Here is a 20,791-nt window from a genome sequence, read left to right as displayed (position 1 = left end):
CGAGTGCAGCGATCCCCAAACCGATTTCACGAGCCTCATAATGCCATATCGCTTTGGTAACAGCATGTTGTCCCTCCATGCTCCGGGGATCCTACGGCAAAACCAAAATTATAGGGTGTGCTTGCAGAAATCTCAATACCATGGCTATCTACTCATCAACAACTTATCGCTCTCACACCAGCCTATCGTGGCTCAACCCTCTTGAGAAGGTATCGTGCAAGCACACAGGCACCCCTCCGTTGGGCACCCCTCCGTTGGGTACCCCTCCCCGTTCCCCAGCCACTCCCCCAAACACGCCATGTGCGCCACATGGCCGCATTCTAAGCATGCAGTCAACAGGGAGGCGCCAAACGGACTTTCCTTCATCCCACAGTACGGGCAGTCAATGCCCGCCTTCCCGCCGCCATTGGCACCCCGAAACGCCACTGTATTGTCCTTGAGTGCGTCTTCGTAGACGGCCGGGTACGTGGGATAGGCCAGCTTCCGTAAGTGAGCAGCTTCCAGAAAGAGTTGGTTGGCCATAAGCTGTTCATGGTATGTACTCAAGATAGCTTCGATCTGCAGCGGCTGCAGACCGGCCAAGATGGTGTGCTGGAGCTTGGCCATTATGCCGGCGGCCTCGTCCGGCGGGAAGCCTATTGAGATATAGGTCTCCGCATAGTGGAGAGCGGTAGTACCGATCTCATCGTCACTGAGAGGCTTTGAAGGTGGTAGGAGAGGCACCAGCATGTTGAGAAGGTGGGTGGCAAATTGGGAATTACCGTGGTCGCAGTAGTGCTTCAACATCTCGTGGAGCATTACGACAAGACGGAACGGTTTTGATTCTTCGAGGTCCTCCGAACAGCCATCTGTGAGAGCGACAGGTAGGTCATCACTGGGATCGGGATTGAGGGATGCTGCCCTGGGGACCGGTGCTGTTTCTTCGGTCTTGCCAGCATTCTCAATCTTATTGATATCTTCAAATGGAGCCGTGACATCCGATGGCTCATTCAAGATGACCGTCTGTCGGCTTGGGCGCTCTGCGACCATTCTTAGCGGCTCATTACTGGCAACAGACGCAGGCATTGACGGGCCCCTGGATTCTGTCGAGCCGATGATGAACGGAAAGCTTTCGTCACTGTCGTGCTTTACCAGCTTAGGCGGCACCTTCACGCCATGACTGTTGACTGGGTCAAGGCTAAACGGCTCCTTCGGGTGAATGCTCCATCTCCTTACGAGGTCAGCGCTGTCTACGCCACCGCCTTGCTGTTCGAGGCTTGTCAGGTTGCCAACAGTAAGCCGTTTGTCGGCACTTGATGGCGCAAGAGAGGGAGGCAGAGCGATCTGCTCGCCTTTATCCGGATCAGGAAGCGTAGCTAGCTCTCGCGATGCGGCCATGACCGTGCTGGTAATGGGCCTGACAAGTGGCGTGGGTAAATCGGAGGTACTATCGTGAAGCGCAAGCTGCTGCTGTAATAGAGACGTAATCGGCCTGAGCGATGCTGGTGAAGGCATTGCGGACCTGTTGTTCTCCGCCCACAACCTCATCGTGAGTGCTCTTAGGTCAAATCGGGGCGTCTGCATAGTTGCTGATTTCGGATTTGCTAGCTTCTCGAGCTGGTGCTTCGCTCTTGCCTTGAGGTGGCAGGATGTCGCGAAATGAATAATGCGCCATGTTTGAGCGAGCTTGTACAACCCAGCAGTATCCGCTGCGTCCGCATTATGATTGAAGGCTTCCTCTACGACACCCAGAAAGCGGTCATCGATTGTCGCTGTCAGCTCGGTGGTGTGGACGTAGTGTTTTGCAAGGTATTTTAACACCTCTGGCTCGATATGATGTGGTAAGAACCCACGCACTCCGCACTGCTGAGGACTGTGGAAGTTTCGTTGACGCAGGATCTCGTCGAGGTTGAGGGTAGGGAAAGCGACAAGCTGGCCGTCGGCACTGATACTGCCCATTTTTGAGCCGCTGTTAGCTCGGCTGTGATGTCTCGACGGCGTGAAGCTCAAGAACGAGTGGTCAAGGCTGTCGTCCTGCCAACTTCTGCTGATGTGCTTGCTTTCAAGGCTAGCGCTCAGATCGATGTTTGTGGGTTGTGAGCCCTTTATTGACGCTTGAGGAAGCTCAGGCAACCGGCGCTGACTTCTTTTCGCAACAACCAAGTTTACTTCACCCGATACAGATACTGCGATGCTCTGGAGATTGCGCTTGTCAATTACCTTCGGAGCATGCTGGATGTCACTCTGCAAAAAGATGCCCTCGCGTCCGACGGTCCATAAGAGATCCTGCGAATGCCACAACAGGTCCGATGGCGCGGACAAGTACGGCGCCATTTCCCGGAACGGCATTGCAGGCCGTCGAAAGTCCCACAAGTGGACAATCGGATGCTCACGGTCGTATGCAGTGACCAGCTGCGTGCACTGTTTGGCTCGTTTGTGTTCCGGCATTGAAGACTCGCATGACGGACGCCAACGCGCATTAAGGATTGGATACGGCGTCTGTATCTCCCACGCAGCCTTCCCTCTCCGGGCGCCAGACACGTCCCAAACACGCACGATCTTGTCAGTACTAGCGCTGGCAATATGCTTCCCATCCGGATGCCAGTCAATGATGTTGCAAGCAAGGGTATGAGCCGGGATCTTCACTTTAGCAGTCTTCAGGTGGCGCATGTCCCAACACTGCACGAAGCCACTATCAGTCCCGAATCCAAAGTCCACGCCGTCAGTGGGAGACCACTTCACGTCTCGAACGCCATCGCTCTGGCCGGAGTATTTACGCTTCGATTGCAGGGTACTAGCCTGCTTGTGGACGTCGCGCAGGTCCCATAAGCGAACGGTACCATCCTGGGAGCCAGAAAGGAGCAGATTGCCCCTATGTGGATTGAAAGTCACCTTATGTACTTGCCGGTCGTGCTCGTGTAGCTGAGCTGCAGGGACGCCAGCATGTCCGAGGTCGTATAGTACGATCTTCCCACTAGAGGTCGCGGCTGCCACATAGTCACCACAATCGCCCTTCGCCCAGGCCACATCAGCAATATCAATGGACTGTACTTGACGCGGCTGACCAAGTGCATCGGTCGGACGGCTGCGAATAGCGGTCCGGAGATTGAGGTCTTCGACACAGGTCCCGTCCTCGACTTTGACGGTCTTGAAGATGTCTTTGCCACCAAGCAAGGCATGCGTACCCGGCTCGTTGATCGCTACGGTGTTGATCTCGAGGCCAGTCTTGTGGCTTGCGCTGGCATTCTGTGTGGCCCCAAGGCTAGCGTATCGCCCGCCGACTGAGGCAAGTCGTGCTTGCTCTGGCGCATGCTGAACACTCGACGATTTTGATGGATAGCCTACGAGTCTGTACGCGGTATCTCTCGCCAGCTGTAGTGGGCGTGGAGCCGGTAGAGGCGGCGCACGCGGTATAGGGGCGGGCGCATAATGCGGGTTCACGGAGGCTCGTCTGCCAGAATCGTCACCCATGCCCGGGTTCCAAGCTCCATCGCCGACGCCGCCGGGAAATCGCTCATACTATGAGACGCGCCTAGCCATGGTCGCAGATGGAAACTTCAGTATTGCTCTCATACAGGCTGTTTGCGAACGAAAGCCGACGGCCACATCAGAGGTCAGCACGCACGGACCAGCATTGTCAAGCGTAGCTTTTCCATGACAGTGAGCTCTCTTTTACTACAACTCTCTCAAGACCCGAGCATACCCGCACCCGAGTTTCACCAGGCTCTGCGCTGGGATAACCATAACCGAAAGGATGCTCAAAGGCCGCTACCACAAGTTTGAGCTCCCAGCGACCGGACCGGACATGATACATCCGCAGCCGCTACCAGTGCGCTCTAAACCGGCGCATAAGAGCGTGCCTACCGACCGAGTCGCCAAGTAGGATGGGAAAACCTCCACTCGTCTCTTGCACAGTGCCCAAAGCATTGCCTCAGCTTCAGGTGACAGGCGCCTTGAAGTGCCTATGCCTAGCCGCTGCACCGGCACTTTCCGACCCAGTGATTGGCTGAGTAGAATCGCTGTGGTAGAATCATGAAACGGAGTCAAGTGCGCACAAAGGTCCATGCCAACTTGGAAGACATGCTGGACTATACTTAGATGTGAGTCGCTGAGGCTGCAAAGGTGAGCGAAGAGTATAAGGACAGAGTACAAGATTTGCCTCGATCTTCTGTCAATCATAAAATCATCCTACGAAGTCACGATCTCTGCTTCTTCTTATTTGGCGTACCTTCGGCATTTGCTTCCTGTCTTTTTCTGATCTCACTACCACGCGCAAACAGATCTTCTGTCCTCTGGCAGGCCTTTCAACCCGATAGACGGACAGTCTCCTACTTTCCCTCCGCTTCAAACATTATTCCAACATGCCGATCCCAGACTATGGCGCAGCGCCTTTAGCAAAGACCTTCCTGCTTGCGCGTGGCCTTTCGCTCGTCGCAATGATCTGCATCGTCGGTCTCACAGCGAATTTCGTCTCGGAGATCGTGAGCTCAAACGTTGACCCGCCACGGGAAATTGTCGGCACTCTCACGACCGTACGTCGGGCCTCCTCAATATGAAACTCATCATGTTACTGACTTATCTTTCAGACGTCTTTGGCCGGATTCTACTGCCTTATCAGCATTCCATACTTCTACGCTCGCGCCAACCTCGGCCTGCTCATTATGACCGCGGCGGACAGTGCACTCCTCCTCGCTTTCGTGGTCGTCTCCGTGGTACTGGGTAGGCCGCTCAGCTTCCTCAACTGCATGGTCATTGCCAACGCAAGCGCTGCTGCAAACGCCAAGTCCGCTTCCACTTTCGCGCAGAGCATCGCCTCCAACCTTGGCAAAAGCGGCAGCCTCCTTGGCCTAATAGATTGGGCGGGAAGTACTAGGATTAATTGCTTTGAGACGAAGGCTATCTGGGGTCTATCAATTGCGCTATGCATTTTGTTTACTTGCAGCACCTTGATCCTACCAACACTCTGGCTGAAGGCGAAGCGGGCGGGAGGCTCTGCACCGAAGTCGATGGCATAGATCGCGCTGATAGTGCTCACAAACGCAGCCGCAGGAACGGCAGCGAGTACTGCGGCGGTGCCGGCGGTGACAGTGGTGGGAAAATCTTGCCAGCGTTGTTTTGTTTGCATTGCGCCAATGTTGGAACTGGTAGCTCGAATTCTCTGACACTCTAGACTTTACTCGTAATCCATGACCGCTTTCATGACGAGCAATAAAGAGTGATACACAAGCCTATCGCGGCCTCATGCACGACCAGCTGGAGGAGTAAGACGCTCGTGCCTTCCGTCTTGAGACGGACCGGCTTCGGAACAGCCCGCTTCCTCCTTCATTGCGCACCTGCACGTTCGCCCCGTTGACACCTACCGTTATGGCCAAGCTGTGATGCAGAAGGATTCGCTGACAGCAGTAGCGGTCCTGACTTAACCATTGCAACCTAAGCAGCAAGAGTAATATGCTCTTCCCGCTGTGTGGCGCCACGCTGTGTAGACCACAGCAGGCGCAAGCAACTGGTAGCAAGGCAAGCAGCGCTCTCCTGTACCGACAGCTTCGACTCTTCTTCCTCGTAGACACTGGATAAAGTGTCATCATCGCCCGCGTAAACATTGCTTGGCCCAGCATCAGTCACTGCGGAGCCAACAGCATTACTTGAGACTACTAATCTTTTTTCATCTGTAGCACTGCGGGACCAACGTAACGCAAGCTTTCATCAAGAAACCAAAGGCGGGGGCGTCATGGCTGCAATGAAGCCATTTGACACACTTCGCAACTGGATGACTGGTAGGCCACAGGAGCCGACTGGCGATGATCAAGTGAGCTACACTGTGCTGCTAATCACCACCCTCACGTGCTGACCACGACAGCTGCCGAATATCGGGATTGCCAGCCCAGTGGGACACCCTCGTCGACGTAGAATCACCGGCATTCGTGAGCACACTGACGATAGCTCGGACTTGCCAAGCAGGTGAGTAGGTGCTTAATTCGGTTGTCATTGGATCTACGTGCTTACTGGCATGAGAAGCCGTGAAGTACTCCAGCATCTAGCCTTCAGTAAGGATAACGGCGGAGTCCAACACCTTGGTGAAGACGCTCGCAGATATACCTCGTATGCCACGACTCTTGGCAGTGACGATCACCCACCCGGCCACCGAGATACATACGAGAGCATTGAAGCGGAGCTTGATGCTCTGAAGCTAGAAGTTCTCCAGCTCAAGACAGAGCGTGATCACAGTGGCCATTCTACGGCAGGCCAGCAAGTTGATTCTGAGAACATGCTGCCCGCCGTCCTTCTCGACACAGCCGTCACTGTCAATGCCGTGCATTCTGCCACCGGCAAGGCTTCACTTGCGTCAGCAGCTGATAGGGAGGGCTCAGTCATTGTGTCTTCACTTGAAGAGAGTGTGCCTCAACGAGCTGTCATCGGGCCTGGAAGCTCTTCCTCGTCACCCACAGCGAAGTCACTCAAGTCGCCACCGCGCTTTGCTCAACCCACGGAGTCGTACAGTCGGCGTACCGGCGAGACCCGGCGCAAGGACTCCGTCGTCGGCTATTCGAGTCCGGAGGCACTGTCATCGCCAATGAAGGCGCTGATAAGTGGCAAGCCCGACATCGCATCCAGCAAGCGTGCTGCTCAACGTGAAGTGACCAAGCGTACACGGTTGCCTATCGACTGGCAGGGAGAGCAGCCAATCAAAAGTGGCAAGGCGAGTGCCGGTGATGCCGCAGAATTCAAGTATAAGGAGGAGCTGAAGGGAGACCAGGCACTACGCAAGAAGAAAAGCTCATACACGTCGCCGACAGAAGCGGCCACTCAACGGATCTTTGCCACTCTGAATGACGGAGGCACTCGTCGCAGCACAGGTTTTCAGTCCGGCAAGACGAAAGCAAACATCCCGGTCACGAGCAGTGCGGTGCTACAGTTGTCCAAGACGTCCACGACCACTCCGACTGACCGAATTGCGAACAGAGCCGTCAACAGAGAGGGTCCAGCAATACCACGGTTGACTAAGAAGTCCGCATACGGTCATCGAGAAGGTCCAGCTTCGAGGGTAATGAGTCCTGGGCTGGCCGTGGGCGCTACTAACGTGGCTTTTGGAGAGCCGTCACCGCATGGCAGCTCGAGCAGATTGCCACGCGCTCGTGTCGACACCACGAGAACGACCCTGATGCGTCATGGAGCAGCAGATGCTGCCAGCATGACAATACCCCCGATCGGTCAATTACGTCGCACATCGCGTGCTGATATCATGCAGCCGATCTACGAGAAGCTGGAGAGGCTCGGTCTGGCTCGCAACTGCCCAGATGCCAGCAACCTGTCTGAAAGTGCTGTCCAGGCTCGGGAAGCCTCTGCTCAGGAGGAAGAGGCTCGCAAGCTATCAGCTGCACTCGAAAACGTCACACGTCTTGCTCGGCAGGGTATCGCAGGTAAGCAGGTGATCGTGCCTTCCCGCATGCAGGTTCCGGAGCGCGAATTCAGCGCTACGTCTTCGAAGCTGGAGCTGGACCCGGGTCCTACCAAGTCTGGTGCTGCTCCCGGCCCGTTGGGTGTGGAGCAGGCGGCTTCCAGCGATCCGTTTCAGCGCTCCACATCACTCACATTGCAGCCGCAAAGCGTCTCTAAAATCCAGATGGCTGCAATCACCGAGACTGCACGCGAGACGTCATCGGCAGCGTCGTCTCTCCGTGCAACAGCGAAGCCGTTTACTCCCATATGGACTCCCGAAACGCCCGCTCAGGAGTTCGGTCTGCTATCCTGGCAAGGATCACTTGGAGAGTACACACCCGAGGAGTGGTCTGCGCTGCCCAAGGACGTCCGGAACCACATCGAAGGCCTGCGGAAGTTCAAAGCACAGAACACAGTCTCGCCGAGTTGCAATCTGTCGCCGTCGAAGAGAGCTGAGCAGCGGTTCTGGGGTAGAGTCATGGGTACCGCTGGGCTTAAAGGTTATACAACAGCTTCGACCATTGGTCTGCAGCAGCATGGCTTAGCCACGCCGCTCATGTCTGCGAACGGAGTACAGCCGGGCCAGAAGCTGGTGCCACAGCTGTCTTCAGGTCAGGGAAACGCACAGCGGGTGCTCGAAGACCTTGACGGCCAGAAGAAACCAGTGAACTTCGGCGAGCGTGCGCCTCTGTCACCCGCCCTTACCAACCTCTTCACCGAGCCATCACCAATCATCTCTCCAGCATCCAACGATACCTCGCCACCAGTCACTCCGCAAGACCACCTCGCATGGACAATTGGCCCCGGCTACGCTGGGCATCGACGTGCTTATGGCTGGCAAGGTGGCGACGGGAAGGAGATCAGCTTTTCCGGCTATGGTCCGCAGGCGGAGGCCAACCCTTACAGTCCGGTCAACATGCTGTATTACCCCTGTGGCGCCGTCCATCGCAGCACTCAGCAAGGGAGGTACAAAGCAGACGCCTCACTACCTGCCAAAGTGTGGCCAAGGTCGATGAAGCAGTGGGCAGAATATGCACAGCTCACGAAGGTGCCGTGTAGTCAAGTCAACGTCCTTGCGGGTCTTGACAACGATCCACTTGCGACATAGCACCGTCAAGTCTGCGCACTGACTGCCTCGGGAGCAGCTCCGCGGCCGAAGTCATGCTGCTGGATGCTTGTTGGATGACACAGCATGTGGTTGCTGGAATGAGGCGTAGTTCGAGTAAGGGAGAGGATGAGGTTCCAACTGTTGTCGTCGTTGAAGGCTCGCTAATGCCGCTATCGCGTACTCATGCTATATCTCTGGATAGCACGGCCTGACCGTCATGAACGCCTGCCACCGGGTTTGCGGACGCTGCTCTTGTTTAGCAAGATTCCTTTTCATAGCATTGGCTGTAGTTTTCCATCGCATTGAGCTTAATTCGGTAATTCTCAGGGCAATCTTCAACTCTACATCTTGCGGAAAACATTGCCACTTGCACTCCGTCTGTCCTTTCCCCTCCCGACGTCCTTCCTCCTATCACTAGTTCTTTCATTCCCTCCATCCGTCGGCCGTCTCCCCTTTTGTGGCTGGCTGGGCGCGAAAGTAACTTCCTTCTCCCCAACTACGCCACCCTTTCCGCTCTGTGCGGCGCCATTCGAGCGCTCCCTTAATGGTAGCGATGAAGCCATTTCACCAAAACTTCGGTCCGAAGGACGCTGGATTTTTCGAGCGCTTGGGTTCGACGACGAAACGCGCATCTGCGGTTGCTGTCGCTTGAATTTATTCGCCTTCCCACTGCCACCTCGTTGGTACGAAGAACTGCTGATTCTCCCGTGTGTATCTTGAGCGTCCGTTTCTCGCCGAGGCTTCTGTCGTGCGCGTAGTGCTACGGCCTCGGCTTCGGCATCGCTGTCCGCACTTTCCTCGTCGTCCTCGTTTTGATCGTCGGAGCCTCTTCTCTCCTGCAGCTCATCTTCTTCGACGGCGGTAAGACCACGCTTCTTCGGCATGGCATCCGGCACAGTCGAGGGATTATGCATCGCGAACTCCCGGCTCTCTTCATCAATCTGGAACTCCTCGTCTTCGAACATGCGACTGAAGCGAGGATCATCCAGCAACCTCTCCGGCTTCTTAGCAAGTACCGACTCTGTACTCTCGGCCGCTTCAGTATCTGCCGTTTTGGCTGGACGCTCATCACCACCTTGCTTCAACACCCGTTGCGCCTTTCGCCTCTCGTTGGCCTCCTCTCTCGCCGCCAGCTTCTCCGCATACTTCCGGTTAACCTTGACAGCCACCTTCTTATTCCCTCTGATCCTACTTTCACGCTCCTTGTCAATGCGCGCCTGAATGCTCTTCTGCCTCTGTTCTTGAGCCATGTCAGGATTGGCAAGCAGTCTTGCCTGCTCCCACAGCTTCTGCGCGACAAAGTAGCCATGCATATACGGCCTCAACAGGTTCGTCTGGCCGATCAAATGGTCGAGAGAGAGATCTCTAAGCTGGCTCATATCGAGGAATTTGTAGTTATCGTACACTTCACCAGCACCGGTGCGAGCTGCACTGAATGCATGAGGATCTTCAGCGTCCTCGGCCATCTCCTCGACAAGGTTGTCCAGAAAAGCGCACCATTTCGGCGCCGGGCCAAGCTGAGGTATGAAGAATGCATGTTGCTGCCTGCCTTCGTTGGCTGTGAGAAACATGCCGCTGTCGGGTATCCACTCGACGCAATTAAGATCCACTGCAGGCTCCATTGATGTCCAATGGTCGCCGGTGTCCGAGTTCCAGAGTTTGATTGCGCGCTTGTCTGCGCTTAATATAAGGTTCTCTGCGGCAGCTGCAGAGGAAGATGGGCGTGTTGAAGAGGTAAGGTACTTGAGCGTTTGAATCGGATAGTCGTAGCCTTGGTCCTTCCGCATTAGAGGTACCGGCGAGCGAAGGTCATACGTGTGCACTATGCCGTTACTGCTGCCAGTGGCAAAGTTGAGACCAGAAGGATGGAATTCAACTGCCGTAATGCTGGTTCTTATTTCGTCGTCCGAAGCAAAGGCTGATGACGGGAGACCTAATGCGCTGATGCGGTTTCGTAGACGCGGGTCCCAGAATTCTACCGTGCCGAGCGAGGTGCCGAAGGCGAGAAGGCCGTGAGAACCCTCGGCAACAGCGGCACAGTTCACAGCACCGGCTTGGATCCCACCCTGTAGCGCACCACCTCCGAGTGACTCAAGGTCGTCGCCACCAACGTCCACTTCATAACTTCTCATGAAGCGACCGATCTCGAGGTTGAGCCTGTGCACCTCGCCGTTTCCTTCTGCATTGACACCGACTGTGGGTATTAGAGCTTCGGCAGTGGACCTGTTGTACTTCAGGTCGCGTCCATAGCGAGGGAGCCGTGTCCGGTAGTGCACGCCGCCAGCGGTGTGGAATTCCAGGGATCGATCTGTTTGTAGATGCAGTGATTTAGAGTAGTCACTTGATAGTAGCACGAACGTTTGATTGAGAGAATCAGTATGTCTCGCGTATGACAAAGACAGATGTGGTAAGTAATGTGTATGTATTTGCGGTTTGTACGTTCCTATATAAGTAACCTGTCAGCGATTAGTCGACTGACTGCCCTGGAGCGTGTAGATAAAGTTCTCACCTGTACTCATAACCCAGTCGCCATCCTCACTGACACGCACGCAGGAGCTGGCTTCTTCGAACTCAAAGTCCTGTAACAGTTCGATGCGACTGGCATACTCCGGGTCCTTTTTCAGACTGCGCTTCCTCTTCCGCGCCAACCACTCTGGTAATGGCCGTGCAGTCGAAGCACCTGCGATGGTATAAACAGGTACCGTGGACTGATTTGACAGCTTCATATTGACCTGCGCAAAGGGAATCTTCCCTTGGAGGGTCTAAATCGAAGTCTGAACTTCATCTTTTTACGAAAGCCACGCCACAAATTTAAAGCGGAGCAACTGATGTTGCGCAGGCGGCTCGAACGGCCCGCTCTCCGGCGGCACCTCCGCCGCCCACGTTAACCGGGTCTCAGCTTCCTTCTGAGATGACTTCAAGGCAAGCCGGAGCATCAGACCACAAGGCAGTGAGCACCACAAAACAACGATATCTGACTAGGAAGGCACACCAAGTACACTCTCCGCCAATGTACCAGTCATCCATCACATCTTCTTGGACAAGTCGACGATACCATCACCGCAAGGTTCCATGACCGGTAGAGAGTGTAGCTTGCGAGCATGGACTTCTTTAAGAGCTGCAAAACAAATGTGCAGCGGATTGACGAGCTTTGGAAAACGACTTTCACCAAGTATAACTGGGCAGGCGAACAGCAGAACCTGGAGGAGCTTGTCCTCGAGCTACATGAGCAGGGTGTCCTTTGTGCCGCAGTGTCTCTTGAACTCTGGCTTTTCGGGTTACCGGGAGCGCAGCGCACCAATAGTGCCAGGAATGAGGGACTGCAATTTCACGAGTTCGGCACGCTTGAGGACTCGCCTGGGCTTTGCGCTGCAGACGGCAGCAGTGTGAGAGGCGTGCTGTTGGCCGCGATTGAAGTTGCGATTGCGGCAAGGCTCGCTCGCACTCAACTCACGCTGCGGGTCGGACCCTGGACATGGCTGTTAAGGCACAGGTCCGACGCGGAGTTTGCTGAAGGGTGCTGTCTGGTGTTGCGCATAGAGACAAGGCTTACTGATCTCGGATCGCTTTACATCACCACGACCACGCGGCCCACAAGGCTTGCGACGCTTAGTGGTCGGGATCCAGTCAATGCTGCGCTGCTTATTGCTCCTGGTGGACAGATTGTAAGCCTTACCTCGGCAGCGAGCGCGAGCGCGACGCTCCTAGACGGTGCACGGTGGCACGAAATTGTCACGGCCGGTTTGCGAAGAGACGGCCTCTCTGTCGCTTCTGGCGAGCGTTGGGTTCGAGTGCAAACTGCACCTTTGGAGGATACATTTACGTGGCCGGAGTCTCTGTGTTTCGTGATGCTGAACTCACCCAGCCAGGCTCCGGAACTGACACCCCACGACTGGCGACACTATTTCGACCGTTTCGAGGAAGACGATGGTTTCAAGCATCCACTCGCCGTTGCGGAAGACTGGTTCAACGCTGCTGAGGATCAAGGAGTACCTGGCGTTGATAATCCTCCTCAGACCACGACCGGGGTTGAAGGAGCAGCTGCGCTGAATGAGAACCTCATCGCCGAGAACGCGCTTGTGACCTCACCACCCTTCAACCAGCGTACTGCGGATCAACAAGCAGCAATGAGCGGAATATATCCTACGCCTCCTGATGGCTTCTTACCCGGTCAAGCTTCACAGCAGCCAGTGTCGGATCCTGTAACCGCTAACATCTCTCATGGCGACATGGAGGCAGTAGCCACTGACCTTCAGATGACTAGCGTTGAGCAGCAGCATGAGAGAAGGCAACAGACTTCCTCAACTGACCTTTCCAGCGTCCACCGGCACGCTTCCGATGACCTATTCGGAGATATGGGTGGTGAGATGGACTTTGGTGGTGATGAGGTCGGTGACGCTGACTTTGATTTCTTCAACGAGGATGGGAATGATGCCGATGATCGGCAGGCTGGTAGCGAAACACACGCAGAGGGCGTGCCTGTAGAGCACATGCGGGAAGACACGTCTCCTATTGCCGCCAACCCGAACTTTCCGATGGATGCAGAATCTTACGCTCTTAATGTCGAACAACCGTCTACAGACACCGAAGCTTCGGCAGCGGGCAGCGGAGCTACTCCGGGTGGCAACGTAGAAGCCCACAGTTTCACGGCAGAGCCTGTCCAGCCACATGCTGGCCGAGACGCCCTTGTCGGAAGGCCCTTAAGCCCGTTTGGCATTAAAGAGCGTCTGTTACCGCCGCCGGTCCCAGCAAGCATGCAGTTCAATACTCCGCTCCAACGCTCAGGCCTTCGTCGCAGCGGCATCTTTGATCCCATGCCCTTCAAGGAGAGCTTGGAGCTTGGCGGTCCCTTCGCGTCGCAGTATGGACGTGTAGCGAGTGGTCGCGACTACGTCATCAAACAGCGTAGCCAGTTTGATATAACATTACCGCCAAGACGAAAGCGATCTGATCTTAACCTCCGAGCGGAGGCTGCCACGGATTCCTCTGATGAGTACAGCGATAGCGACAGCGAAAACGACTTGTACGAATCTGCTTCAAGCGTCAGTGACGAGAACCTTCCGCCAAAGGCTCCATGGTCCACCAAGAAGAGAAAGCGGGAAGACTACGAAGCCGTGCTTTCGGATGGCACTGTCACTGCAGGTCTTGATTGGACCTTGCGACAAGCCGGACCAGCGGCGGCATCAGGTGAAGTCATGCGTTCAATGCTTGACCGGCTAGTAGGTGCTCGCGCCGGTGCCGACGTTTGGCTGAGCAGCTCACGGATGGATTCAACAGTACCCGATGACATGCTCCCGCCAATCCAAGATGTCTTACAGCTCACGAAAATGGATCTGATCTACACAGCGCAACTGGTCAGTGAGCAAGCCGTGTCTTGCTCACCGAGCATCGTGCGCTCGCTGGACATTCTTCCAACAGATCACAAGCGCGAATTGGCTGTGCAATCAGCTGTTCGGGAAGTCACTGAAGAAACGATTCGAGATCTAGTCACCGGCATAGCGCCCTGCGAAATTGCGGAGATTGCTCTGATTCGCGAGCCGCTGAACAAGAACATGCCGGCAGCAAGCAATCCACGTCCCGGTCAACCTCGCCCACCACAGCGAGCGAACACTACCGAGCTGGGGCCGGACATTGCAGCCATTCTGCCGCCATACGTGCGTGTGCAGCGTGGCAACGACGCCTACGAGATGCTGCCGCCTGCTTTGGATTTCTGGGAGACGCTAAGTTTGGCGCCAGTGAATGGACAGAAAGATGTACGCGCTTACTGCATCTTCCCACTTAACGAAGACTTGCAGCGCTTGGCCGAGGGCTTTATTGCGGATCTCGGTACGGCATACGAGGGCTGCAAGCTCGGCACGCATGCTCACATTAGGAACGTTAGCGAGGAGAATGAGCTAGATGACTATGAGGATGGGCTCGCACCTGTCGAGCTGACAGATGACGACACCCTAGTTGGAGCCATCAAGGCTTATGCCGCGGTCTCTGTCAATCTGGGCAAGTTCCTCGCGAGCGTGGCAAGCCTGGAGACGGATCGGACGATAGTCGTCTACCTGATCAACCCGTTCCAGCACCCTCGTGCGGCGCGGTACATTTGCGCTTGCTTCTGGCTTCTGTGCAAAGCCTATCGAGACAACGTTCCTAAGAATCAGCGCAGCCAGCAACAAAGCGATGTGGCTTTCCAACTGCTTCCGATTGAGCTGATTGCCTGTCCGGACGGAATGGTCATGCTGGACGCGAAGCAGCTTGCCAACATTGCGAGGGAGGTATACGACCGATGCCCGCCCACCACGAACAGTGGCGCGGAAGCCAAGGCTGCGCTACCCAACTACGCAGCGCCGTTTGTCGAGCTGGCATGTCCACCGCCTAAGAGGATTGGGTTTCAGCTGGTCGCGGAGCCTCCTGGCGATCTCTTGCACGAAGGCTCGGCGCTTCACCTTGCGTACGCCGTGAGCGCAGACGGGAAGTGGATGACCGTGGCTTGGACGGACAGCAGCGGACGCAACCAGAGTAATTCGTCGTTCTGTCTTTGCGGCCGAACCTTTGCCAATGTGCTGGTGGATATCTGGGAGCGGACGCGCGGGATTATGGCTGCAAGGGAAGCGACGTGGCGGGTCTTTGTTGTGACGGATGGTCCGATCGATGACTCGATCAGCCGCTGCTGGCGACAGACCGTGCAGAGCCCACGCAAGCAGGCGTTCAGCGTGACCTTGCTTAGCGCGAAGCTCGACATGGGTCTTCAACTTACACCTCACTTCCTCACCACCGGAGACACGACAGGCACGGTCGCAGCCACTACCACTGGCTTCCTGACTCCTGGGTCGACGCCGCAGGCTGCGCTCACGACTGTTTCGCCAGAGGCCGCCACTCATGCCGCCCCTCCCACCCCGGCCCCCAGCGATGCAGCGGTGGCCTCTGCGGAGCCAGATCCTGACGCGCACTTCGTCGATCTCGCAGACGAGACATGGGCCGTCGTCTTCTCGCAGCCGAACTTCCTACCGAGCTCACCTGTATCCACGACGCCAACACCAAGCGTGAATGGTCTCGCCCAAGGTGCATTATTCAAGCGCGGTGAAGCTGGGCTTGACGGCGTCGGAGTCCCGGGCGACCATCTCCCGTCTCTCGGCGTCACCTTGCTGTGGACGGTGCAAGTTCGACCAAGCGGCAGCGTGGACGAAGGTGGAGCGAAGCAAGCCGAGATGGCGCTGAGGGAGATGCTTAAGCTGTACAGGCATCTGAGTGTTTTGACGCGCGCGCGTGGACTTGGTGATGATGGGGTGGGTGGGAGTGGGGATGGCAATGGGAATGCAGATGCGTGTGTGCCGTTCCATTTGGTCGCTGCACGTCGGGGCGCTGCCGCGCTGGATGGACTGTACGGCTAGCCAGTCTGACAAGCTTCCCGCATAAGAGATGCAGTGGCGTGTATACTGCCGGCGGTTGGCTCACTATCGAATATACCACATGAAACTATACACGCACATATTTGCTGAAGCTAAGCCGTGACAGCTGGTGCAATACACGAACATGTCCGTGGATGTAGGGTGATAACGCTGGGATACGGAAGGTCATCGCATTAGCACGTTCGAGCCTACTGTGCTTTCCAACGTCATGTGGAGATGGTATGGAGCAGTCAATCAGCACAGTAAGCCACGAGTGTTTGCGATTGATGAGCGCTAGCACTGCCGAGAGTGTTCAGGAACGATCTCCGGGCTGCCACTCCTTTGGGTCGATCACCTCGACCCGATCGCTAGCAACTGCATGCATGGCACTGTATCTTCCTCTATAGCGATACCCTGCTCGAGTCGAGGGGTTTTTGAGGACCCGTTGCTGGAATGTATAGGAGGACTATTGTCGGGAATGGATCCAATGCGAGACGTGCCATCTCACGGCACCTCTGCCCACCGTGTAAGATGAACGAAGTGTGCGCAACGTGAACTTGCCAATCTGCGCTCATAATAGCAACAGTTGACTCGTGACAACACTAGGACAACACCAGCTCTCCCGGTCCGGCTCTCCGGGTTGTGGAGAAAGAGTAGTAATGGCGCAGATGGTGCGGCACGCCAACGTGATACAATGCTTCGTGCGATGGCAAGCCGGTGCTACGGAAGCTTGTTTCGAGTTTCTGCATGCAATGGACACGACGTTGAAAACACCTGCAGAGGCAATGCGTTGGCCCTGGCGCGCTGCCATGTGCGATGCGATGCGATGCGATGCGCGTTGGTGACTGGCAGCGGCAGTGGCGCTGGCGGGCTGCATGTTGGAAGCTTGCCGCCGGAGGCTCATCCCTGTTTTGCTGGCGATTGCTTGGGCAGCCATCTTCTAAGCCTTCGCGGAGGGCCTCGCGCGGTGTCACGTTCTGATGTGCCTTGTGCCATGTATTCTCTCTGCCTCGGAAGCACGGTTTTTGGAATTGTCATAGCACCGCTCGTGGAAAGTGAATTAAACAAAGAGCGACGTTGCCTGCACTCATTGTTTTGGCGTCGGAGTCGATTCACCGGCGGGGTCGAGCGGAAACAGCCGCGGCCGTTTGGCAGGGCCTTGAAGGCTCGCGATAAGCCGCAGCACAGCAGTGTGCTGGACAGCGCGCGTAGAACGCATCCTGCCCTGGCCCGTCACCATTCTGATCGTCGCCGGCTCTGCCCACTTTATCCGGCACTCCATTGGCATTATCCTGCTTTCTTGGTATGGCGTATCTGCACCCCCAATGCCGATGACCCTCTGCCCGCGCCTCAAGTGAGTCGGCGACGGGGCCGTCATGAGCGAGCAGCCTCGGCCAAGCATTTCCGACGAGCGACGGCGGCTAACGAAGAAGTCCGGACCCCCAGCATCAAGTCACGATAGCAGCGCGCAGCACACCCTCCGACGAGCACCATCTGTGCCCATCCATACCCGCTATAGCGCGCACGGGACTTCATACAACCGCAGCCCGACAACCGACGCGAGCAATTGGGCAGCGGGACAGAACAGCAGAGCGTACGGCGCCAACCGTCAACCGCGCCTTTCGGTCACGGAAAAGACGTCTTCAGATCTACTGGGACAGAGGTTCGACAGTGCGGCGGTCATCAGCAGTTTCGACGCCGTCCCTTACTCCCCGGACCCACCTCCTGCGCAATTTCAAGCTACATCTTCCGCATCCTCACACGGTCAATCACTGAGCTCCGGGCCAGCATCTTCGCACTCGCCGCTTTCCACTTCGAGCACACAACCTCGTGAAGGTAACTCTCTTGCGCCCGCGAACCCAGCAGTGCGGCTGTCGCAAAGCTTGGCAGCGACGGGGAGGAAGATGGAGGACATCCCTCCCGCGAGGAGCGACTTGAGCGGGTTGCGAAGTCCGAGGCAGAGATACAGCGACGAAGCGAAGGAGAGCAAGGCGCTGAAGAAGAAGAGTGGATTGTCCGGCTTCTTCAACCTGTCCACGCCCCGCAGACCTGCCATATCGGCGCCAGAGAATCCTGTACACGTGACGCATGTCGGCTATGACCAGGAGACTGGCAGATTCACGGTACGCAAACCCCCTGTTGTCCTCTTTGAAACTGTAGTCTTGTGCTGCTATGGTGTGGCTGCTGCAATGAATTCGTTAATGTGTCTTGTCGAGATGCACGATTAGAGTTTGCGCTTTCGGCTTGGCGCGACGTTCGCAACTACCTTTCATGGCGGTTTTATCGCCTGCATCGGATAGCAGCTGAAGGTGCTGACATTATATAGGGCCTTCCGAAAGAGTGGCAGCAGACTCTGCAAGCCAACGGCATCACCGAGCAAGAACAGAAGAAGAACCCTCAAGCTATCATCGACGTCGTCACATTCTACAATGAGAACCAAGGCGACACCAGCAGCGATGACTATACCTACCACAAATTCGACCATGCTCACGTCAGCGAGAGCCCGCAGATGGGCCTCGCACCGCAGAGCTTTTCACCCAGCGGTCTCAGCCCCGGAGCATATGGCTCGGTACTCAGCCCGCCAGCGAGCCCTCGTTTCCCTAAGAATGAAGGCGAGAGCTTCGAGAACCCGAGGGCACCACCTCCGGTACCGAAGGGCATGCAAGGGCTTGGACTCGCGTCTCCGATGGGGTCGCAGGCCAACGGTGGGAACATGCTGCCAATGCGTCCCGCGCCGCAAGCACCAGGGGCGCCGAACCTCATGCCACAACGAGCGGCGCCACCTGTACCCGGCCAGCAGCGCGAGCGAGCAGGGACAGAGCAAGGACTGCCTCCAGTAAAGTACGCTCCACCCACCATCACCGACATGGCATCGAATGCGCAGCAATCGCAAAGCCGAAGTCGCGCGAACACTGGCCCCGCACAGCAGTATCAGAACCCGTCACCCATCAGCTCCCCAATAGCATACCAACAGCAGCAAGAGCAAGCGATGAAGGCAGCACAGCAGGTATTGAAGCAGCAATCAGTCGAGCGCTCCGCCTCCCAACGGGTAGGCAACAGCGCCTCACAGCAGCAACATGCGCCCATGCCAGCGGGTCAGGACTCAAGTCGAGGTCCGCAACCACGCCCGAGGCAGAGACCGCGGCAATCCATTACTAACGCGGAGATTATCACCAAGCTGCAAAACATCTGCAACCCGCAGGACCCAACGAAGAAGTACCGCAGCCTCGTCAAGATCGGCCAGGGTGCGTCAGGTGGCGTGTATACAGCATACGAAGTGGGTACGAACAAATGCGTAGCCATCAAGCAAATGAACCTCGAGCAACAGCCGAAGAAAGATCTAATCATCAACGAAATCATGGTAATGCGAGACAGCAAGCACAAAAACATCGTCAACTTCATGGACAGCTTTCTCGTCAAGGGCGACCTATGGGTGGTGATGGAGTACATGGAAGGCGGCAGCTTGACCGACGTCGTCACCTTCAACATGATGTCCGAAGGCCAGATCTCCGCCGTCTGTCGCGAAACCCTCCACGGCCTGCAATTCCTCCACTCCCGCGGGGTCATACACCGCGACATCAAATCCGACAACATCCTCCTCAGTATGGAAGGCGCCATTAAACTGACCGATTTCGGCTTCTGCGCGCAGATCAACGAGAACTACGCCAAGCGCACCACGATGGTGGGGACGCCGTACTGGATGGCGCCCGAGGTGGTGACGCGTAAGGAGTACGGGCGGAAGATCGATATCTGGTCGTTGGGCATCATGGCGATCGAGATGATTGAGGGCGAACCGCCGTACTTGACCGAAAGTCCACTGAGGGCGCTGTACTTGATCGCGACGAATGGCACGCCGACGATCAAGGAGGAGCATAATCTGAGTGGCACGTTTCGGGATTTTTTGCAATTCGCGCTCAAGGTGGATCCGGAGAAGAGGGCTAGTGCGCATGATTTGTTGAAGGTGAGTTCAAAACATATATGTTGAAGGGTGTGGGGGTTAAATGTGGTTGCTAACGATGTTGGTGTAGCACGGGTTCATCCAGATGGCCGAGCCGTTGGCGACGCTCGCTCCGCTTGTCAAAGCCGCGCGGCTGGCGAGGGCGGAGGAGCGGCGTAACAAGGGCAACTAGAGATGGGGCCGCCGCGCTTGCTCACCTGGCATAGACTGCTTTCTTTCCGAAACGCATGGTATGGCGTGACGTGGCGTGGCGTGGCATGGCGTTGCGTTGCGGTACCTCCGGTTTTAGAGCCACGACGGCGCTTGTGTGAGTGGGATCTCTTATGTTCGGAACGAAACCACGAAAGCGACTGAGCGTTTTGCTGCCTGTACCAACAAGGCCATCAGGGCCATCAGGGCGATTCGGCGCAATGAAGTCTTGGACGGCGAAATGAGGGTGCGACTGCGACTTGGCGCGCGGTACAAGAACATCACAACTTGAAGCTGGCTGATCTGCCTCTCTCCCTAACAGTGTCAGGTCTGACCGAAGTCTGGGCAGTATGAGGGTAGAGTAGAGGCAGAGAGGTAGGAACGAAGCGCGAATGGAGTCAATGACGGTCTTTGATGATATATGGACGGCTGCGGAGTAGGTGATGGGCTGGCTGCCTCTTGCTGACGAGGCGGGAATTTGGCGCTATGGGCGGCCCAAGATCCAATCATCGATAACAATCTCATTGGTACATATTCATTCCTGGGTATTGATGATTCGGTGGATGGCGAAACGAATACGACAGCCCGCCCTGGAAGAAGGTTGCGAGAGGCTTGTTCTTGCTGTTGCGTACGCTTGCATACGTGTTGTTGGTTGTATGCATGTCTATCATCCGGTCAGGGTATTGCATGTTGTCGGATTGCGTATGCTGCAGTCGTTGTAGAGAGGGTGTCAGTGTTAGTGGG

At 56.1% G+C, this 20,791-nt stretch overlaps 6 protein-coding genes across 6 annotated transcripts; 4 read left to right on the top strand and 2 right to left on the bottom strand.

Annotated features, from left to right (window-relative positions):
* Positions 1-114: 114 nt before the first annotated feature.
* Positions 115-3,885, bottom strand: BAUCODRAFT_29866 (uncharacterized protein). Its single transcript, XM_007674703.1, has one exon. The coding sequence runs from the start codon at positions 3,448-3,450 to the stop codon at positions 193-195; it is 3,258 nt and encodes a 1,085-aa protein (XP_007672893.1). The 5' UTR covers positions 3,451-3,885; the 3' UTR covers positions 115-192.
* A 364-nt stretch (positions 3,886-4,249) lies between these two features.
* On the top strand, positions 4,250-5,351 carry BAUCODRAFT_339516 (uncharacterized protein). Its single transcript, XM_007675010.1, has 2 exons — positions 4,250-4,511; positions 4,566-5,351. Exons 1-2 carry the CDS (start codon positions 4,341-4,343, stop codon positions 4,992-4,994), a joined length of 600 nt encoding a protein of 199 aa, XP_007673200.1. The 5' UTR covers positions 4,250-4,340; the 3' UTR covers positions 4,995-5,351.
* BAUCODRAFT_339517 (uncharacterized protein) lies at positions 5,352-8,695 on the top strand. The gene is made up of 3 exons (XM_007675009.1): positions 5,352-5,785; positions 5,837-5,937; positions 5,995-8,695. Exons 1-3 carry the CDS (start codon positions 5,708-5,710, stop codon positions 8,522-8,524), a joined length of 2,709 nt encoding a protein of 902 aa, XP_007673199.1. The 5' UTR covers positions 5,352-5,707; the 3' UTR covers positions 8,525-8,695.
* A 170-nt stretch (positions 8,696-8,865) lies between these two features.
* On the bottom strand, positions 8,866-11,250 carry BAUCODRAFT_64225 (uncharacterized protein; the record flags this gene model as incomplete). The annotated part of the gene is made up of 2 exons (XM_007674950.1): positions 8,866-10,967; positions 11,034-11,250. The coding sequence occupies 2 exons, from the start codon at positions 11,248-11,250 to the stop codon at positions 8,866-8,868; spliced, it is 2,319 nt and encodes a 772-aa protein (XP_007673140.1).
* A 128-nt stretch (positions 11,251-11,378) lies between these two features.
* Positions 11,379-16,091, top strand: BAUCODRAFT_339427 (uncharacterized protein). The gene has a single exon (XM_007675008.1). It carries the CDS (start codon positions 11,626-11,628, stop codon positions 15,901-15,903), a length of 4,278 nt encoding a protein of 1,425 aa, XP_007673198.1. The 5' UTR covers positions 11,379-11,625; the 3' UTR covers positions 15,904-16,091.
* A 1,185-nt stretch (positions 16,092-17,276) lies between these two features.
* BAUCODRAFT_571593 (uncharacterized protein) lies at positions 17,277-20,369 on the top strand (the record flags this gene model as incomplete). The annotated part of the gene is made up of 3 exons (XM_007675007.1): positions 17,277-18,023; positions 18,227-19,861; positions 19,929-20,369. The coding sequence occupies 3 exons, from the start codon at positions 17,277-17,279 to the stop codon at positions 20,028-20,030; spliced, it is 2,484 nt and encodes an 827-aa protein (XP_007673197.1). The 3' UTR covers positions 20,031-20,369.
* Positions 20,370-20,791: the final 422 nt, after the last annotated feature.

This window comes from Baudoinia panamericana (genome assembly GCF_000338955.1).
Source record: "Baudoinia panamericana UAMH 10762 unplaced genomic scaffold BAUCOscaffold_2, whole genome shotgun sequence".
Classification (NCBI taxonomy): domain Eukaryota; kingdom Fungi; phylum Ascomycota; class Dothideomycetes; order Mycosphaerellales; family Teratosphaeriaceae; genus Baudoinia; species Baudoinia panamericana.
The sequence above is the reverse complement of the archived record's forward strand: the minus strand, read 5'-3'. Positions and strand labels throughout refer to the sequence as shown.

What these genes read in the sequence shown, in the direction of transcription:
- BAUCODRAFT_29866 (XM_007674703.1), bottom strand. Translation starts at nt 3,450, where the DNA reads ATGGGTGACGATTCTGGCAGACGAGCCTCCGTGAACCCGCATTATGCG.
- BAUCODRAFT_339516 (XM_007675010.1), top strand. Translation starts at nt 4,341, where the DNA reads ATGCCGATCCCAGACTATGGCGCAGCGCCTTTAGCAAAGACCTTCCTG. An exon ending in TTGTCGGCACTCTCACGACC is followed by an intron (nt 4,512 to 4,565) that starts GTACGTCGGGCC and finishes CTTATCTTTCAG; the next exon opens with ACGTCTTTGGCCGGATTCTA.
- BAUCODRAFT_339517 (XM_007675009.1), top strand. Translation starts at nt 5,708, where the DNA reads ATGGCTGCAATGAAGCCATTTGACACACTTCGCAACTGGATGACTGGT. An exon ending in AGCCGACTGGCGATGATCAA is followed by an intron (nt 5,786 to 5,836) that starts GTGAGCTACACT and finishes TGACCACGACAG; the next exon opens with CTGCCGAATATCGGGATTGC. An exon ending in AGCTCGGACTTGCCAAGCAG is followed by an intron (nt 5,938 to 5,994) that starts GTGAGTAGGTGC and finishes TGGCATGAGAAG; the next exon opens with CCGTGAAGTACTCCAGCATC.
- BAUCODRAFT_339427 (XM_007675008.1), top strand. Translation starts at nt 11,626, where the DNA reads ATGGACTTCTTTAAGAGCTGCAAAACAAATGTGCAGCGGATTGACGAG.